This window comes from Myripristis murdjan, chromosome 8 (genome assembly GCF_902150065.1).
Source record: "Myripristis murdjan chromosome 8, fMyrMur1.1, whole genome shotgun sequence".
In the NCBI taxonomy this organism is placed as follows: Eukaryota; Metazoa; Chordata; class Actinopteri; order Holocentriformes; family Holocentridae; genus Myripristis; species Myripristis murdjan.
This window is the reverse complement of record NC_043987.1, coordinates 30,052,372-30,069,847: the sequence shown is the minus strand read 5'-3', so window position 1 is coordinate 30,069,847 and position 17,476 is coordinate 30,052,372. Positions and strand designations below refer to the sequence as shown.

Sequence of the window (17,476 nt, the reverse complement as noted above, 5' to 3'; positions counted from 1 at the left end):
AGGGATCTCAACATGTCTAAAAAGAAACTGGACAACGCTGTAAATAGTTCAAGTTCATGGAGTTTTTTCCTGTTCTTTTTTATGCTGGAGACAGCCAGCAGTTTAACAGGTGAGCTGAAATGATTTTCAATTGCCTTTGCCTGGGAAATTGCCTTTAATGTTTATGATGTTATTTTATAGATATTATAGTGCATTTTGCAATTATAGCAATTCTGTTGGACTTATAGCATATATGGATTTTTATGGGCATATTTTTAGTTCTGGTATTGGGCTGATTTTTGGGCCGTTTTTATACCCGGTTGGGCGGGTTTGGGCTGGTTTTGAGTTGCTGTTTGGCTGCTTTTGTCTCACAGATCTGGCAACCCTGAACTGTTGATTACCAATAAAGTCATGTGAGCCGCTGACCGGAAGTTTGCGTAAATCCAACATGGCGGCAGCGCCGAAAGGAGGGCATATATACAGTTCACTACATTAAACAAAGCACTTTTTATACGTATAATGACCGGCAAGTGTTATGTGGAAACGTTTTTAGGAAACAACATCGTCATGGGTTTTTAATAGAGGTCAAAACACTGCGTGACAACGACACTGGATTTAGAAAGGCGACAGAAAGTCTACGAAGCGCCCGTCCTGACTCATCCTCCAAGGTAAACAACTAACAACAACACAGCTCTGCTAGCTCACTGCTCAGACGACTTGCTGACACCAGGTAAATTAACACTACATGTCACACCTGAAGCCGGTTAAAGAAGATCAACAGCCATCTGCTCTGACGGAGGTCCGTAAACCCAAAGCAAAGGAAGCGCCGCGCCGAGCTCAGTGTCAATTCTGGCTGTGTGATGTTTCACTGGTCGTTTGCAAACAATATTTCACTTGTAAAACATGGTTGAAGACCTTAAACGAACCGGTAGGAACCGCTGACAAATTCGGCAAGCAGGTTGAATTCACTTTGTGTAACAAAATCATAAACCAGGTAGATTTGTTTGGGTTTTTTTCCCCTGCTATCTCCATTCATCAGTGTTATCTAACAGCTACAGAGCACCGGGGCCGTATCAGCCTCTGTAATGCAGCCCGTAGCCTTCCTGTTTCCTTCAAATCTATTAACCTTTTTATCAGTTAGAGTCAGTTTGACACCAGTAATTTAAAAAGCTCTTTAAATAAAATATAATCTCAACGCTTATACCTCAAAGTTCTGGTGGGAATCATGTTTTTCCTTCCCAAATGTCACTTTAATGGTTATGTTTGGTTATGGACCTAAAGCAGAGGGAAGTTTTTTTTAAAGATTATAAATGGCATGTTATAGTTCCTCCGTGTCATCCAAAACAAATTTATGAAAAATGGCGATATTTCTTCTCCTTCTTCTTCTATTTCTTCTTGTTTTATACAGCTAACAAAAAAAAAAAAAAAAAAAATGTCCAGGACCTTGAACACTTATCATGATGTTCATTTTTCATTTACCCACTTGTCCCCATTAAATTAGGTAAAATCGTTAAATATGAAGCCAAAAAAAAGTATGTTAATTGTGTATTTAGAGATGTTAAACAGTGAATGGGGTAAAATTGGCCCCATAGATAACAGGAGGGTTAAAGTTGAGAGTTTTTATTGGTTTATTATTGCATTATCTGGTGTTAATGTTACATGTCGATGTTGGAAGACTACAAGATATGTATAAACACACATTGGCCGATAAGCAAGAGTACATTCAGTTGTCAAGCTTCTACATGGAGGTTGGCTTCCTGTTCTTCCCATACGAGAATGAGCAGCAGCCAGCTATCGACCATTATTAAAAAAGCAATATCTGTAATCCTCTGAAAAGTGTCCAGATGACTTTTTAGCACAGATATTGTCTTTCTACCTTTTTTCTATTATGTCAAATTATGAGCAATAAGCTGACATTATCTTTTTGTTAAAAACAACGTAATTATCTTGAGGCATGGCCGTCTGCAAAGCTGAGCCTGTTTTGCTCCTGTCATCAGCCTTTATTGGTGGGAAGATATTGGCCTCTAAAAAAAAAAAAAAGAGCATATTGTTCCATCCCTAATGAACAGCACTAGTGTTGAGAGGACAGTAAGGCTGCTGAAGTCCTCAATTTGGTTATCTACTGATAATTAAGTAAGCTGTGTTTGGGAAAAGAGCAAGGTTCATCCCAGCTGAGTGGTGTCGGGACTGGCTCAGGTTGCAGGGAACTGCAGCCAAGTCCTGCTCCGGCTCCGCTGTTGCATAAGAATAAATCCAAGTGCTCAGCAGACCCTCTCCTGAGAGGACAGACACACATCCTCTGCCTGGGTTTTGTGTGTCCAAAAAAAAAAAAAGCCTTGCATCCATTCTTTCATTTCCACAGAGATTGCCCATGTGCTACCACTCACATGACTGTGGTTTCATTAAGTCATGTCCTGCGTCCAATGCTATTTTGACTTCTCTTTTCTCTCCACAAACTACATTATCTGTACTCAGCCTTCTTATTGTGTTATCTCCTGTTGGCCTGTTGCATGCAGCAGAAGAGCCAGATACAAAGCCTTCATGTTTTCTTCTTCCTTCAGGCAGCAAATTTGTTTTATGGGCGATTTGTGTTTGACTTTTCTTCAACCACATTAAAAGCATATTGCTATCCAGTGAAGTTTTATTGACTTTAGTGCTGTGTGCAGTTGTTCTGCAAGTGTCTGTCTTTCAACATATCCTGCTTTGTGCTGTCCTGGTGCGTTATTTATCAATGTAGTAGAAACGTTTGTGTTAGTTAGTTAGTGTGTGTAAGGTCTTACCATAGTAAACTTGTATAATAGTGGCATAAGCTATACACTAAATATGTAATTGATCTGCATCCTGTCATACCAGATGTTACACTGACTGGCCGATATCAGTCAGCCTCGTAACAAAAAGGCATTCAGGAGAACACAGGCGTTTCCCACGGTCATAACTGGAATATATGACCTGGTTGGTGATAAACCACACCGCTTTCCGGCAATACTGTTGGCACAGGACACACTCCTCTCTGGCAGTCAGCAGGGGAAGTGCTGCCTCGAGCCATAACCAGCCTCCTTGCCGGGTTTGGTGATGAAATGTGTTTGTATTTGGAAACTGTGGCTCTGTTTGTCTGCTGACCTGGAGTGTGCATCCACTCCCTTCTTTCCAGTTATTATCGTACTGGTCGGCTGGCACCTCATCAGTGTTTAGTGTGTGCCGCCCTTTTCTACTAAAAAGTTACTTCCTTCTTCACTGGTCCTTAACAAACCTTTCCACCGAGTTTTGTGCAAACCTGTCCCGCAGTTTTTCACCTGCAGTGCTGGTAGATGGACAAAGTCGATCACATTACCCCCTGCTGAGGGTTTCACCTCCTGATAATAAATAAATTAAAGACTTATATAGATGCCCCAAAATACTTGGAAACCGTTGTTGGTCTATTCTCCTTTCTGATTGTTAAGTTGACGATGAAGCCCTGTGCTGTCGACTTTTAAATTGCTGTGGTTACAGGATGTGGCAGCTTTTTCCCAGGTGGACTGACGGTTGTTTTTGTTTGCTCACCTCCCAGCAGCGGCCATGTCTGTGGGAGAGCCCACCTCGGACTCTGCGCCCTTCTTCTCCGATGACAGCGAGGCGGAGGGTACAGAGGAGCTGGACGGGGCGCCGGGCCAGCGGCCGGACGACCTGTCGCCCAGCGGAGTGTCCAGAGTCAGATCGGTGCTGACCGTCAGCATCCTCTGCTACATCAACCTCCTCAACTACATGGACAGGTTCACTGTGGCTGGTACGTACCACCGAGGTGTTTTCCAGACTGGGAATTTCAGGGAAATTGATAAATGCTCTTTGGAAGGAGGGGAATAGTTGTCAGTAGGGCTGAACAATTAATTGCAATGTTATAAAAACTGCAGTATGAAACAGTGCAATATCCAGATCACCGGATGTGCGATTTCTTGATAGTTAAAATGTGTGACAGAATTATAAATGGAAGTATTGTGGTGTTAGAGAGACGTCCTGCCCTATAGCATACTCTCCAGGTGTGGGAAAATGTTTTTTGTGGTACAGAGCACAGCAAAAATCACATCTTTTTTTCATTGAAAATGAAAATGAAAAATGAAAATGATACTGAAATGATCATTCCCAATACAGTCGTGAATTATATTACAATCCCATTATATGTTAAAGTAATTGTGGGAACATATTCAGCCCTAGTTGCCAGCTTTGTTTCTCAATTGGATTTTATTAGATACCCAGATGTAACCTCTGAACAACAACTATCCAAGGCAGGAGAGCATTTTTAGGTGAATGAATGACTTTTTATGGAAACACAGTGAATATTACGTCACAGCCACAGCCGGAGCTCTGTCATGACTGTCTGGTGTGGGTCCAGGTGCTATTCTGAGTTGGATTCGCTCTGCCTGTGCAATTAAACTAATCAGCTCAACTCGAGTGTGTAACATCTGCCCCAGTTGCACTCAAGGAAAGGCAACGCACTCGCTCAGGAGGTGAAAAATAGTTTTAGTAGCACAGGACTCAGGCCTCGTCCAGCGGAAAAGGAATCCAAAAGCAGTATTCTACCTGGGAGTAAATACTCCCACAATCTTTGAATTATAGGAATTTTGTATGTTTAAGTGCGTTATGCATGCATTTGTCTAAATGTGGTTTGTTCTGAAAGGATAATAAATACAACATGGTTCTCCCCACCAGGTGTTCTTCCTGACATTGAGCGGTATTTCAGGATTGACGATGGGAAATCCGGCTTGCTCCAAACAGGTATGGCGACATTTAAAAAAGAGCCTACACCGACACACAAATCACACACATCACAAATGAAACTGCCTATTTGAAGTTCCTTTTCCAGTCTGCTAATACAGTAACTGTGATAGTATCACCAGTCAGCTGAGACTAATCATGTCGTCTCTGTTGTTATCTGAAGAGATAAACCAGCCTCTCAGTCTGGACAAGTTATTTTTCTGCAGGATTAATGTTGGATTTATAATAAGTGCAAGGGTTTTGTTGATTTTTTTTTTTTTTAAGCCCGTGTGATTCAGGTGTGTGCACGCTTGTTTCCCTCCAGTTTTCATTTGCAGTTACATGTTCCTGGCTCCGTTTTTCGGCTACTTGGGCGACAGGTACAACAGGAAGCTGATCATGAGTGTTGGTATCAGCTTCTGGTCTCTGGTGACACTCGCCAGCTCCTACACCCCGAAGGAAGTGAGTCAAGTGTTGCCTTTCAAACTTTCCCTTGGTATGACTCAGACTGATTGTCCTAAACTTTACCTCCTAATTCATCCCAGGGCTTCCCCGATACTGAATACAGGAGTTTGTGTGTCTAAATGCTGTTTCAGAGTTTCCTTGCTGATGAGAATTAAAATCTGAACACTGAATACTTGTCTTTTTTTTTTTTTTTTGGCATGAGAGTTGTCAAATTTAAAGATTGAATACCGGCACAAAGCAGTGGCTGTTTTCAAAAGATTAGTCTAACCTGATATGAACCTCTCCTGCTTTCTTTCTTAGAATTTACTTACTTAGAGTATTTTTGGAGGTTTCATTCATGGTTAACTGAAATAACTAACTTAAATTGTAACCCTTTTCCTGTAAATAGGTTCTGCCTTCTGGCTTATTATGTCTAATTTGAGTTAACAGTAAAATGGTGACCTTAAAATGTAAGATAATCTCTAAAATGTGTCATCAATTGAATGAATTTAGAAGCTGGTCTCCATGACATTGAGTGGTTGTTTAAAAAAAAAAAAAACAACAAATTTGAGAACTTCACTTTCAAGAATCAGATTTGTAAGTTTTTCTTTTTATCTTGAACAAACAAAATACTCAAGTTTAGAAAATGCATGCGAACCAGAGCCTCCAGGAGCTTCACAGCACCTGCATTGTTAAAACAGGAAAATGAAAATGACTATTACCAACGTTTTGCAACTATTTAAAGACTAAACCTAAAGAAAACTTTAAGCACTGAAGACATTTTCCACCAAGACGTCTTTGTGATTGTCCAGGTATCATCAGGACAGACATAGTCCTGTTAGCCGGCTGCTCTCTGCTGTGTCATGAACTTTCTAATCATAATAAACCCTCCCTCCCTCCGTCGCTCCAGTATTTCTGGGCTCTGCTGTTGACGCGCGGCCTGGTCGGCGTCGGGGAGGCCAGCTACTCCACCATCGCTCCCACCATCATCGCTGACCTGTACGTCAAGGAGAAGAGGACCCAGATGCTCTCCATCTTCTACTTTGCCATCCCAGTCGGCAGGTAGGAATAACACTAAGAGGCCACTCACACTGGCAAGTTTGATCCGCGCCCAAGCACGATTGCCCTTAAAATCCGGATTCTTTGACCAGTGTGATCGCTCCGTATCGTGCTTGAATACAGCACACTTCCCCCGCTCTGGCACGGTTGGAAGGGGTGTGCTTCTGCACGGTACGGGCGCGTACATGAGCACATGCACGGTCACGCACGCAGTGCGCGGACGTAAATCATGCAACTTTCCTCCTGCCTCTGCAAAACTGTTTAATGTGCACAGCGCGATTACCGGCGAATGGCCGCGTTGCGCAATCAATAATCAACCATGTTGTCTGTGTTACTGTCCGTTGTGCTGCTGCAACCGCGTATAAACAAAAGTCGGTTTATAATGAAAGTACAGCAGTCTGTGTGCGGCGATCCGGCAGACCTGGTGCTAGCCGGCACCGCGTCGGCACCGGCCGGCACTGGCCGCGGCACCGCGCGGTGTGCGGCCACCCGGTCACCCGGTCTGCCGGATCTGACAGGTGCCGCTCCGGCTGTCAGTTGGACCTTTCTGAAGAAGGAGGAAGTTACCTCCGAAACTGTCAAGGTAAATAAACATCCCATGTCTGATTAAAAGGACCAAAAACGTTTTTTAGTTAAAAGGAAGACATGATGTATTTGAACTACATTGATTTATAATGACGTCGGGCCATGCCTGTTGTCGTATTTCAACGTGATGACGTGCACACCGGGGGCAATCGTGCTTGGGCGCGTTTGGGAAAAAGGTAATGTGAGTGCAGGCCAGCCGGGGACTGGGGAGGGGGGGATTTTGGCTTTAGCACGATACGGGCTCAAACTTGCCAATGTGAGTGGGCCCTAAAACGCAGCGACGCCCCACCTTCTGAAAAAACTGATGTAAGCAGGTCCTTACAAACCTTTACTTTTTACTGAACACTAGAGTTATTCCATTAAGCCTCTGCAACCTAAATGAAATCCTCTTTCTTTTTTTATTATAAAGTCTCTATTTTGGGCTATGAAGATGCATTTAATCTGAAAGCTCTAATCTGAATGACTACATACATTCCAGTGCTGCAGCAGTTGTTGTTTTTGTTTCCCAGTTTTGTAGACCAAAGCAGTGATTTTCAAATACTTGTAAAAGATTTGATAATTTTTTTTTTGTAATATGCATTTTATTACATTTACTTATTTGTTCATTCATTCTTTCATTCATTCATTCTGTTGTTTGTGTATTTATTTATATATTTATTTATTTATTTATTTTAGATGAGAGTCCATGCTTTCCAACCTCTGGAGACCAAAATAGTGACTTTTGAATTTGTTTTTATTTTTCGGGGAATTTTGTATGCCAGTGACACAGTGACAGCTTTCTGAGGGTTACATCGTGCTCACTGGACCAAAAATTTATTAATTTTTTTTATCCTACAGTGGAAAAAAAATCTTGTGCTCTTTTTTGAAGCTTCCTACTGTACAAGCCTGTTAAACAGGTTATTTGAATTTCAGGAACATCATGTAGTGTAGATGTTTATTTCAGACTGGACAAGTCAGGGAATTTCCTCAGAAGTCTGGAAATACCTGAAGATTTTACAGATTAGTCAGTTTATCGAGACAGAGGCAGAATATTTTCCAAATTACTTCACACGTTTTGCATGACCTTAAATTTATACATCATGAAAACACTGCAGCGTTGGAGTGTTGCAGTTGAGGAAAACTCACTGAATTTCATATTGGGGCGACTCCGGCACACCCTCTTTTGGTATTGTTTTTCAGGATTGGCTTTGGGTCAGTTTTAGGATTAGAGCATCTCAAAAGTGAATGTTTCTGGCGGCTCACTTGTCAGTGTGATTTCTTTTCGTCAGCGGTCTCGGCTACATCGTGGGGTCGAAGGTGGATTACGCAGCAAAGGACTGGCACTGGGCGCTGCGGGTAAGATGAAGATTTATTCTTTTGATTTAGGCTGAATTTGCTCTCCAGAATTTACACACCACTTCATCAGAGGAAAGAGGGTGACTTTTTTATTACTTTTTGTGTTTCCTGCTGCAGAGAATTTTTTTAGACCTTGTTTTTCCTCTTTCAGTACACACACTTCCTGTTTTCTTGAGATCGGCCACCTAACACCTCTACCTACAGCTGTACAAGCCCGCTCTTTATGCCTTATTCTTTATTCTTTATTTAGAGCTTCCAGAAAGTGGCACGCAAATAGTGACCTACAGTGAAAACAAAACAAAATTGTCATACTACATTATTTACACACAACTACAAAAGGCCTGAGAAAACTCCCACCCTCAGCATCGCCTGCCAAATCCTCAATAAAACCAGACATTTACACGCCTGCAGCAGGAAATTATCCCTAGGATGCTCATTAACTGTAATCTACATAGCACATGCTGGTTTGAGATTATAATTGCTCGATGGAAAATCTAAATCTAACATCAGGCTATATCAGACAAATCCATCAAAAAAAAATGCTAGAATTAAGTTTAAATGCCACTTAAGCAAAGTCTCTCATCAATTCATGCCTTTAGACACACATATAACCAATACCCCCATTCATTCATTTATTCATTCATTCATTTTCCAAGCTGCTTATCTTAATTAGGGTCACAGGGCACTGGAGCCTATCCCAGTGCTAACTGGACAGAAGGTGGGGAGACGCCCTTGACCAGACCATCACAGGGCAGAGACACCGACAGACACAGTCACACCTCGGGGCAATTTAGTGTCTCCAATTCACCTGATCAAGTATTAAATGTTGAAATAAGGTGGAAAAATGTAAAATTTAAAATCCGGAGCAAAAACTCTGACTCGGCATAGCCTGTATAAACAAAATGTCTGTCCTGTTTGAGGCTGACCTGCCCAGACAGGAGCATTCAGGTCCCATCAGGCTCAGACGCTCATCTCCACCTCTAGTTGGAATGAAAACCTGCAAACACACACGTTTCTCTTGATGTTGTTTGAGCTCCTCACACACACCTGCCGGGTTCTGTGTGCTGACGGTGTCGCACCTCGGCAGGTAACTCCCGGCTTGGGGCTGATCGCCGTGGTCCTGCTGCTGCTGGTGGTCCAGGAGCCCAAGAGAGGAGCGGTGGAGGCCCGACCCGAGCATCACCTCCACCAGACCAGCTGGGTGGCCGACGTCAAGGCCCTGAGCAAGAAGTAGGTTCACACACCTCTCCTGTAGCTGTAGCTGCTTTCCTGCCGTCACTTTGTATGTGGTGTCATGGTATGGTAATGCAAACCTGTCCTTGGTTGGCCTCAAAGAATTTAAAAAGGAGAAGTAAAACAAGGATTTTTTTTTTCAACAGCTGCATGATTAAAATAGTCGCATCTCCTAGGCAGGTATTCAGTTTGTTTGACTCAGTCTTTTTGATTTGAAATCATTTTGTTCTTGTCCTGAATTTTGTTCTAATAGAGCTTGCAGCACTGAAACTAAAGTTAGATTTGATTGTTTTCACAGTGGATCACACAGAGGTTTTTAATCTCACTTGCACAATCTTTGTCTTTTGTTTATCTTATTTGTAAGGCTTACAAGAAGAAGAAGATGTTCAACAGATAAGAAAAAAACAGTAGCTAAAAGAACAGAATGGATAAAATGTCATTAAAAATTGATATTTCAAAATAAAGTAACAAGCAACAACTATAGCAATCTTACTGGGACTATTTAGTCAGCATTTAATCTTTGCCCTTTTTTTACGTATTGATAAGTTCAGTCATTTCAAACATAGTTATATTTTTTTGTGAAATGAATGAAAATCTAGCTGAACAATGAGCAAAGTGTCCCCATGTTTTCTCTAGCAGTTGTTGTTTTACTGCTATGTCAGTGTAATAGTGGAGTGGTATAACAGTGTACCAAGGAAACGCTGTTAAGCTGTTTTTCTCTCTGTTGTCGCCGCAGCCGCAGCTTCGTGTTGTCCACCTTCGGCTTCACGGCGGTGGCCTTCGTCACCGGCTCTCTGGCGCTCTGGGCTCCGGCTTTCCTCTTCAGAGCCGCCGTCTTCACCGGGGAGAAATCTCCCTGTGTGCAGGAACCGTGCGACACTTCGGACAGGTAATGAGCCCAGTGCCCAGTCAGTGAACAGTGACCTTTATGCAAATCAGGCGGAGGGATCTAGTGATCCTGCATGCGATCCTGCATACAATGAGAGCAGCAGAAAAATAAATATAGAACATGATGAAGCTGCCGTTATGTTTGTGATTATTCAGTGCTGTGCAGCTCTGACGCTGCATTTGGTTTTGGAGACGAAACTGACAAAAGGCTGAAAATGAGGATCCAAGAAAAGTAAGAGCTGAACAGAGGAAACTGCTCTTACATAAAGAGAGTAAATGGGAATCAGCTGTGACATTACGTGCAGTCGCAAACAGAAACTTTCAGTTCTGGTTTTCTCTCATTTACAATCCAAATGTTCACCTGATTGAACAATCTGTCTGGGAATCTACCAGTGGGCCAAAAAACAGATATTTGATCTTGTTCACATTTGCAGAACTTGTCACCGTCTGCATCATCGCACGTTTCCTCTGACCTCGTTGTCAGTGCGCTGGCTCTCTGAGTCCCGGCAGCATCTGATGCCTGCTCTGTTGGTGTTTTTGCTCCCGACAGTCTCTACTTTGGCATCATCACCTGTGTGACGGGCGTGCTGGGCGTGGCCAGCGGCGTGGAGGCCAGCCGGCGGCTGAGGAAGAGGACGCCCAGGGCCGACCCCCTGGTCTGCGCCACCGGCCTGCTCCTCTCAGCGCCCTTCCTCTACCTGGCCATCGTCTTCGCCCAGGCCAGCACCATCGCCACCTATGTGAGTTCTCAGGCTTGTCGACGTTTAAGGCCCCAAAAAACTCCCCATGTTTGGAAAAATAACTCATTTTCACACTGCTACAGCAAACTCCAACAAACCAGACTAGCTCACTGGCAAAAACATGGATCACCTGTTTTTAATGCCACATGTACTCTGAGGTGATCTACTTCCTATCTTAAATGGGATTTTATCCTCGGAAACATTTCCTTTTAATTCCAGCGTGAACTGTGCTCTATCTTTATTTTAACAAAACATTTTAAAAAGCTTTAAATTTGAGATCCCACATCATAATGCCCTGTTATTTTCAATGTTGAAAAAAGAGAAATTGTGATTTAAAGTGAGCGAAGCAGCGGGGAAAGGACTTCCACGAGGACCAGGACAGAATCACAAAAAATGAAAGAGATAAGAAGTAAAAAAAATGAAATATATATTCCAGCTGTTACTGCGCCAAAAACAGCAAAAAGCTCTTGAAAGGCTGCGACGAATTTGTAATGATTATATAAACATGCAGGTGCTCTTCTTGTTCCTGATAAATAATAAATAAGGAGTAAATCTTTCATTTCTTTTTGCAAGGTGTATCCAGTCTCCTTTGGGTTTTTTTTTTGACTGTTTGTCAAAGTGGAGGCTGTAATTGAGTCCTAGTCTCGCTGGTAGTGACCTGCCTCAGACTCGCTGGAAAATCATATCAGACTGCTCAAACATTTGACAGCAAACACAGATTGAACACGGTCATTCGGTGAAAACAGACGCCGTCGGGCTTAACACAGTCGAACAGAAGAGCTGGTGGGTGTTTGTTGGTGTTTGTTTAGATGTTTTTAAAAAAAAAAAAAGTTGTGAGTGCAGTCATAGCACGAGTTCAAACTCCAAGATCAAAAATACCACAAGCCACCAGTAAAGCAAATGGGGTTTTGAAGGCTGATGTGTCTAATTTATTTAGGTCAAAACTTTATTTAGGTCACTTTTTTTTTTTTTTTTAAAATTCGTCCAATTTGATGCCAAAACTTTACAGAAAACGCACGGTATGACGCGTTTCCCTCCCTTATGTGGTAGAAAGGTGTTTGAAACAGTGTTCAGACCACAGGACATTAAAAAACATCATATAGAAGCAGCTACAGGTGCAACGCATTATTAATTTAAGCAGCTAGATGTGATGTTTTGCTGTTACCTAGTTGATGAGATTATAAGTATGATGTCTTTTTTTTTCTTGTGTCTGCTCAGGTCTTCATTTTCCTGGGTGAGACCTTCCTGTCGATGAACTGGGCGATAGTGGCTGACATTCTGCTGGTGAGGACTTTCTTTTGGTTTATCGTGTTTCGCTCGTGTTCGTTCACGTAAGTCTGTGTCCGCTTGTCTGTGTTTCTGTGGACAAACAGGATGTGCTGGCTCTCCGAAACGTTTTTTTTTTTTTTTTATGCCGCTGACCCTCCGTTGATATTCGCTTTGAGTTTATCGCAGCGACCTACAGTACACGAGAAGATTTTAGTTGATTTCATGTGATGATTTAGTCCAAAATACAGACAGTCGTGGGAAAAATATGAACCTGTAGCGACATGAAGCAGCTCCTCATTTTGCCAGTTCAAACCTCCTTTGACAACCACCGGTCTGAGAAGATTCAGGAGGCTTACGTTGAATTTTAAGGGGTTTTGTTTGTTTGTTTGTTTGTTTTTTTAATTCATTCTCAATCCGTGCCTCCCTCTCAGTACGTGGTGGTTCCCACTCGCCGCTCCACAGCCGAGGCTTTCCAGATCGTTCTCTCTCACCTGCTTGGAGACGCAGGAAGTCCGTACCTCATTGGAGTGGTATGTCGTGTTTGCACACACACACACACACACACACACACACACACACACACACACACACACTCACTATCCGACTCTGTTCCTTATCAGAATCAGAAAAAATGTTATCTATCATCAGGTGAGACTGTAGAGGAGTTTTTTTTTTTTTGCCTTATCAGCAGTGTGTGTGACATTTCACTGATATTTCACAGAGCTGCAAGTGCAAAGACACGAGGCGAGCCGTGCCACCAACACACACACACATGTGGTCGATATTAAGTTTATACACCCTCCCCAAACCGGTTTTGTTCTTGCATCTAAATTCAAGTGGAAGAGCTCTGTTTTAAAATCAGCATTTATATTCAGATAAATGCCTGTTTTTCTCCTCTGGTGCTGATTGATGCAACACAACAGGAAACAGGAAATTTGTTAGTGAGGGTGGCAGTGGTTAATGAGGTGAAGGGCACCAGGGTTTGTCGTTACAGAGGTTTGCCAGACATGCTGTTTGACTCTTTCCAGCGAAATGAGGCACTAGAGAGTTTCCTGTGTCCTTAAACTTGACTTCTGTCATTGACTTTGGATTTCTTAGTTTACATGGCGGGCTCGGGTGGGGGTTTCTTTACTCAAGGAAACCTGCCTTCACTGTGAAGAACTGGGAAAACTGGGTGATTCAAGTTGTGTCGAGTTCATTAAAGCTTTTTACATTTGATTTTTCTTGGTTAAAAGTCTTTTGTTGTGCAGGAAGTCGTGTTATAATTTTCTGGTTTGTCTGGAATAAACCGAAAAAGAAGAACTGGGTAGTGATAGCCACCGATGATGTTACCTCTCAGCCCACAAGCTGACACGTAACATTATCCTCAGTCAGAGAGAAGTGATTCCCACGTGAATATTTTTTTTTTCATTTCCACCAGTGTCTCGCTATTGCCTCTGAAAAGCGTTACAGGATTCCCATGGGCCTTGTAATCCTTCAAGGTTGTGGATTTGAACGAAATAAGATAGGGTTCGATGTTTTCGCAAGATTAAAATCTAGCATATAGCAGCTCTCTGCACCTCTCTTGGTGTTTCCTCTTCTGTGTTTATTCAGCAGTTGTGCACGACCACAGCAGGAGAAAGTGTTAAATCAAAGTAGAGACTGTAATTTAACCTTCATGTTACCTAAAACTAAACTAAGTGTAGTGCAGAGGCTTTAGAGGTATTGATAATATTTAAAACAGTTTTAACACTAGAGCCTCATCAGCCTCAGTGACTTGGGCTCAAACAGTGACTGGCTAAAGCGCCACAGCTGTGTTCAAGTTACAGAGGAAACACTCTCTCTTCCTCATGATCTCCTGAACAGATCAGAGAGCTGTGATTCATATCCAGCAGCAGCAGCAGGTTTAACACGACTGATTTCACCATGTTGTTTAATGTTGGTGTTTAAATAAGCATGGTTTCTGGCTTTAGCTCAGTTTGTGCTGGAAGAACAGCGCCCTCTTCCTGTGTGCTGCTGTACATGACAGATGTGCAGCAAAATGTGACTTTCCAGGTTCAACATCTCACTTCCTCCTTCAGATGTCGAGTGAAATGTAAATCGTCCATGTAAACATTTCAGTTCCACAATTTTTGTTTTTATTATTTCATTTCTGGGTGTGACCTCCACTTGTATCAAAGCTTCATTTTTGGGGCTCAGTATAAACCGATGCGTCATCAGTTTGAGCCTGTTGAGCGTTTGTTGCCATGGCAGCAGAGGAAAATGAGCACACCTCTAGTATCATGAGGTCGCTTCAGTTTTGGTTAACCCTCCCCGTGCGTGTCCCTGTCCTCCCGTCCTCCTGTCCTCCTGTCCTCCTCCAGGTGTCTGACTCCCTGAGGAAGACCGACTCGTACCTCTGGCAGTTCCGCTCGCTGCAGCTCTCGTTGCTGCTCTGCGCCTTCGTGGCGGTGGGGGGCGGAGCTTTCTTCCTGGCCACCGCCCTCTTCATCGAAGGTGACCGTCATCGCGCCGAGAACTACGCCCCTTCAGGTGAGGCTTATTAACGTTCCGTGATCACACTGAAACAGACTGACTGGTTATTTCTCACCAGCAGGCATCATCATCAGCTACAGGGCAGCAGATCAATGACCTCACTCTCTCTCTGTCTGTCTCAATTTCAATGTAAACAGCTTTATTGGCATGACAAGGCAGTGCTTATATTGCCAAAGCAAATAGCAGTGATAATGACAATAAAATAAAAATAAAATAAAATAAAATAAAAATAAATAAATAAATAAATATAAAAATAAATAAATAAATAAAAAAAATCTCTCTCTCTCTCTCTCTCTCTCTCTCTCTCTCTCTCTCTCTCTCTTCCCCTGTCTGTCTCAATTTCAATTTAAATAGCTTTATTGGCATGACAAGGCAGTGCTTATATTGCCAAAGCAAATAGCAGTGATGACAATAAAAATAAAATAAAATAAAATAAAAATAAATAAATAAAAAAATCTGTCTCTCTCTCTGTCTCTCTCTGTCTGTCTCTGTCTCTCTCTGTCTGTCTCTCTCTCTCCCTCTCTCTCTCTCTCTCTCTCTCTCTCTCTCTCTCTGTGTCTCTGTCTCTCTCTCCCTCTTTCTCTCTCTCTCTCTGTCTCTCTCCCTCTCCCTCTCTCTCTCTCTCCCTCTCTCTCTCTCTGTGTGTCTCTGTCTCTCTCTCCCTCTTTCTCTCTCTCTTTCTCTCTCTGTCTCTGCCTTTCTCTCTCTCTCTCTCTCTCTCCCCCTGTCTGTCTCAATTTCAATTTAATTTTCTTTATCGGCATGACAAGGCGGTGCTTATATTGCCAAAGCAAATAACAGTGGTAATAATAATAATAATAATATTAATAAAATAAGCAATAATATGAACGACTTAACAACTTAAACATCTCTCTCTCTCTCTCTCTCTCTCTCTCTCTCTCTCTCTCTCTCTCTCTCCGTCTCTCTGAACAGATGATGAACCGATCGCTGTGCCCAAAAGCGGCCGAACCGCCCGGGTGCCAGTTTCCAGTGTTCTGATTTGACGAGAGAATCGTGATGTCACCGCTTCCTGTGGGAGCGCCGCATCCTGACGGGGCCCCTGCGTTCAGCACGGCCCGAGACGCAGCTGTATTTTTAGGACTGTGGACAGACTGTTCTTTTTTTTTTTTTTTTTTTTTTTTGTCCCCACGCAGAGGAATTGTCAAATAATTTATTTTTAATATGTTGCCACTGTTGCTTTTTATAACCTTCCTCTGCCCGGGGATCTGCCGGCATTTCAGGAGAAAAGTGTTTAACATCTCCACGCATTCTGGTGGACTTTTGTTTTTTGTTTGTCTTCCCTCCCCCGCCCGTTTCAAATGTGCTTACAAGGGGCTGATGGGAATTGTATGCACAGCAGGTGAGAAGTTGAAAGTGAACACTAGAGACTTTGCGAGGAGAAGCCACGTGTTGTGAAGTTACAGGAGCTCAATTCAGCACGAGAACACACACACACACACACAGCAGTACAGCCTCATCATCATGATCTCCAAACATAAAAAAAAAAACACTTTTCACGTCCCGAGACGCACGCCAAGTTAACCTTTCAGTCAGTCCCATTTCAAATGAATGAACAAGAGGACGGTCTACATCATCATGAGCTTAAGCATGTACCCAAAGAAGGTCAATGCACAGTTTGACTTTTATATAGAAAAAAAAAAAACCTAATTAATCTCTTATCATAACCAAGTTATTGTATATTTTGAATCAGTCTTTTACAGAAACACTATTCGAGTTGCAGTTTTGTTCATGCTGGGTGGAAACGACCCAGCAGCCGAGTTTGACTCTAAGAGTGAACAGCAGAATCCAAGTCTATCTGTCCGATTTCGGGAAGGGAATCCTCTTACCTCGGTTTGGTTTTTATTTACCCGTTTGTCTTTTTACTTGCATGGCCGCTGTTTTTATCCAACTGCTCTTTTTTTTTTTTTTTTTTTTTTTTTTTTTTTTTTTTTTTTTAAATGTCTCTTCAGCGGTATTTGGGTCGGACACAACAGGTGGGAATGTTTCAGGTGTTTTGAAGAGGAATAGAAGCGCTTGGTTTACGTCCGTCTTGTGGACAGAGTTGGACCAGCCATGCCTTAAGCACTTCAAAGCTTTGAAACCCTTTTGCAAACTGTTTTTTTTTTTTTTTTTTTTTTTTCCCCTCTGCTCTGTTTGGCTTTTCTTTTCCGGGCTGGAGGTAACGTCACCACCAGAAAGCTAAATCTGGTTTGACTGTCAGAGGGGAAACTAGTTAGACTTTTTCCCCAGTGAGGACAGTTACCGAACATCCCGGAAAAAAACCTCCTGTATTATAACGGTTATAAAAAAAAAAAAAAAAAAAAAACTTTTAAATGATTGTTAGTAATGAAACTCGTTTGTTAACCTCTGAACATTTTAGCTAATCTTGTTTTCTTTTTTTTTTTGTGAACCATTAAACGATGAGAATTGAACCAACTGGACGACTTGACGCCTGTGTGTGTGTGTGTGTTCGCTGTGATTGTGTGTGTCTGTGGTTCAGCTTTGCACTTGTGTTTTGTCATGGAGGCTCGTGTCATGGAAACGTCTCGCAAAAACAGAGCCTCGGCCGGGTGGCTCTGATGCGGAATAGAATGAGAAAGAAGTGTCACGATCCTCGAGGGGAAAGTGAGTCATCACAGCGGCAAAAGCAACAGGATACACCAAAGAGGGTAAGAAAAAAAAAAGATTGGGGGCATGAAACA

General features: G+C 42.5%; 1 protein-coding gene across 2 annotated transcripts; it reads left to right on the top strand.

Annotated features, from left to right (window-relative positions):
• Nucleotides 1-417: 417 nt before the first annotated feature.
• On the top strand, nucleotides 418-17,208 carry spns1 (SPNS lysolipid transporter 1, lysophospholipid). Of its 2 annotated transcripts, none has more exons than XM_030058728.1 (13): nucleotides 418-647; nucleotides 3,530-3,742; nucleotides 4,663-4,728; nucleotides 5,033-5,169; nucleotides 6,062-6,213; nucleotides 8,064-8,130; nucleotides 9,218-9,360; nucleotides 10,100-10,252; nucleotides 10,802-10,991; nucleotides 12,210-12,275; nucleotides 12,692-12,790; nucleotides 14,603-14,771; nucleotides 15,708-17,208. In XM_030058728.1, the coding sequence occupies exons 2-13, from the start codon at nucleotides 3,535-3,537 to the stop codon at nucleotides 15,776-15,778; spliced, it is 1,521 nt and encodes a 506-aa protein (XP_029914588.1). In that variant the 5' UTR covers nucleotides 418-647; nucleotides 3,530-3,534; the 3' UTR covers nucleotides 15,779-17,208. The 2 variants fall into 2 exon arrangements, with proteins under 2 accessions (XP_029914588.1, XP_029914587.1); XM_030058727.1 differs by having other exon boundaries at nucleotides 3,527-3,742.
• The last annotated feature ends 268 nt before the right edge of the window (nucleotides 17,209-17,476 follow it).

Bases quoted from the DNA above. Each gene is read 5' to 3' on its own strand.
- spns1 (XM_030058728.1), top strand. From the start codon at position 3,535: ATGTCTGTGGGAGAGCCCACCTCGGACTCTGCGCCCTTCTTCTCCGAT. The intron at 4,729-5,032 runs GTATGGCGACAT...GTTTCCCTCCAG, and splicing joins ATCCGGCTTGCTCCAAACAG to TTTTCATTTGCAGTTACATG. The intron at 10,992-12,209 runs GTGAGTTCTCAG...GTGTCTGCTCAG, and splicing joins CCAGCACCATCGCCACCTAT to GTCTTCATTTTCCTGGGTGA.